Source organism: Eimeria mitis, genomic scaffold (genome assembly GCF_000499745.2).
Source record: "Eimeria mitis Houghton genomic scaffold, Emh_scaff158, whole genome shotgun sequence".
In the NCBI taxonomy this organism is placed as follows: Eukaryota; Apicomplexa; class Conoidasida; order Eucoccidiorida; family Eimeriidae; genus Eimeria; species Eimeria mitis.
This window is the reverse complement of record NW_013569845.1, coordinates 7,066-9,164: the sequence shown is the minus strand read 5'-3', so window position 1 is coordinate 9,164 and position 2,099 is coordinate 7,066. Positions and strand designations below refer to the sequence as shown.

At 44.7% G+C, this 2,099-nt stretch overlaps 1 protein-coding gene across 1 annotated transcript; it reads right to left on the bottom strand.

The window, feature by feature from the left end:
• Window positions 1-1,082: 1,082 nt before the first annotated feature.
• Window positions 1,083-1,493, bottom strand: EMH_0001100 (uncharacterized protein; the record flags this gene model as incomplete). Its single annotated transcript, XM_013495449.1, has 3 exons — window positions 1,083-1,140; window positions 1,241-1,335; window positions 1,443-1,493. The coding sequence occupies 3 exons, from the start codon at window positions 1,491-1,493 to the stop codon at window positions 1,083-1,085; spliced, it is 204 nt and encodes a 67-aa protein (XP_013350903.1).
• Between the last annotated feature and the right edge of the window lie 606 nt (window positions 1,494-2,099).

Here is a 2,099-nt window from a genome sequence, read left to right as displayed (position 1 = left end):
TCATCCCGCACTCCATGACATTTCTCGAAAACATTTCGCCGTATTATATAAATATAAAATTATTGCACCGAACAACACACCACTATATTATACTGTATGTATATAAAGCAATAGTATATATTTATATAATACTGCATGCAGATACGCTGTCTCGTCTCGTCGTGATATTATTACGCATAAGCGAGACAAATATCATTCCGCTTAATTTATATTTCACTCGAGCCGTTCTGCTCGAGTTGGCCGGTGCGGCCCCAATTTACAACCTAAGCGAATATTCGACTGGAAATTCAGTTGCTGTCATTTACTATGTGGAACCAGTATCTTGTATATATACTCAGTAGGCATAAATATATATAAATATAAATATAGTATATATAGAGAGAAAGAGCTGCAATTGTAGTATCTGTAGAGTTGAACGAGTTGAACGTAGCCGGCAGTTGCGTAGCGATTCAAAACNTCTACAGTATCTTATTTGCTTCATAAAGCGCATGGTGTGGTAGATGAACGTAGCCTACCAAACATTACTTGCAAATATTTGTGTACTGGAAAATGCAGAAGGCACAGACCACTGCTGGTCGCTGCATGGGGTCGCCGTCAGCTCACAACCAACTCTAAACACCAGTCTCACGATGACTCTACGAGCTCGGAACTTGAACAGTAATAATAATATGTGCAACGTGCATACCTGAGGATCCTAACGATAAGTTGGTGGAATCGTTAATATAAAGTGCTGCAGTCATCATACCGCTCGAAGTAGTCTGCTCACTAAATATATTGAGATGGGTGTTTAACTATTTCTGCTTAACTACCAACTGACATCAGTAGCTCGTGCACGTTCACATATATGCTGGTTCCTGTGTAGAGCTCGTATGCGTTCATATATATTATATATTGCTTCAGGGGGTCATATATATTATATATTGCTTCGGGGGTTCGACCAGCTGTGGACTGAATTCAAAGGCGTCCCAGCTGGGCTAGACAAGTTCATCAAAAGAACGGCAATAGAGCCTGAAAGTTTTCAGAACTCAAAAGCCAGTTGAAAAATGCATATGTAAACATGGCCGCAGAGACGCCGCTGGCCTTCACTTCTTCTTAGCCGCCGCCTTAGCCAGCAAAGCCTTCCTAGCAGCTTCTTCCTCACTGAGACATACAGCGCACATTGCAACGCAATCAAATCTACGTAAAAAGACGGATCTACAGGCGATGAATGCATGACGAATTCGCTGAAGGCTCGACGCACCGTTTCATTTGGGCTTGCTTCTGCTTGAAGTCCTTATCTTCTTCAAACTCAATCGAGTCCTTTTTGGGGGCCTTCAAAGGCTTCTTCTTGCCTCCCTGAACAATTGGGAAACAAAGANCTCAATCGAGTCCTTTTTGGGGGCCTTCAAAGGCTTCTTCTTGCCTCCCTGAACAATTGGGAAACAAAGATAGCAGCCACATACATTCTCATACTTCAAGCGACCTCCTGAAAAAAGCGAAGGTTCCCATCGCATGCTTTACTGCTGAGGGCACTAAGTTACCCTACATCACGTCATGCAGCTGTGAAGTTATCTTCTGACTACTCATTGATGAGCCTGGTCTCAACACAGCTGCTTTGCCACACAGCACCCAAAAGAGAGCGTACGCCACCAGTCAGGTATCCAACACTAAAATCGATTCCGCTCAACGCGCGTTATTGGGTAGGACCGCATTCTTAGAATAAGTCTGCCATGTGTTTCCCTCCATGCCCCATCCCATTGCCTGGCGTAGCGCCATATCTCGGGTCACACCCAGCACGGAACCGTTAATAACACTGGCCGCCGTAAATCTCCAATATGCTCTGAGTACGTCTGGTACATTCGGTGTCGCAAAGCGAATTGCTTCTCGGGGACTCAGCATTTGGTATTCGTTCGTCCAGCCAATCAAGATGCCGAACACCACACCATGTTACATCCAGCGCGGCGTTAATCTGGCGGAGACACCACTAAGTTTAAAACCAATAATTTTGGCTTGCAATATGCTATACGAAGCCCACAAATGCTCAACTCGCCAGTGGGGAGTAGTTTGCCTACCTGGCTTCCCGTTGGCATTGTGGATACGCGTTGGGTAAGAAAACACGG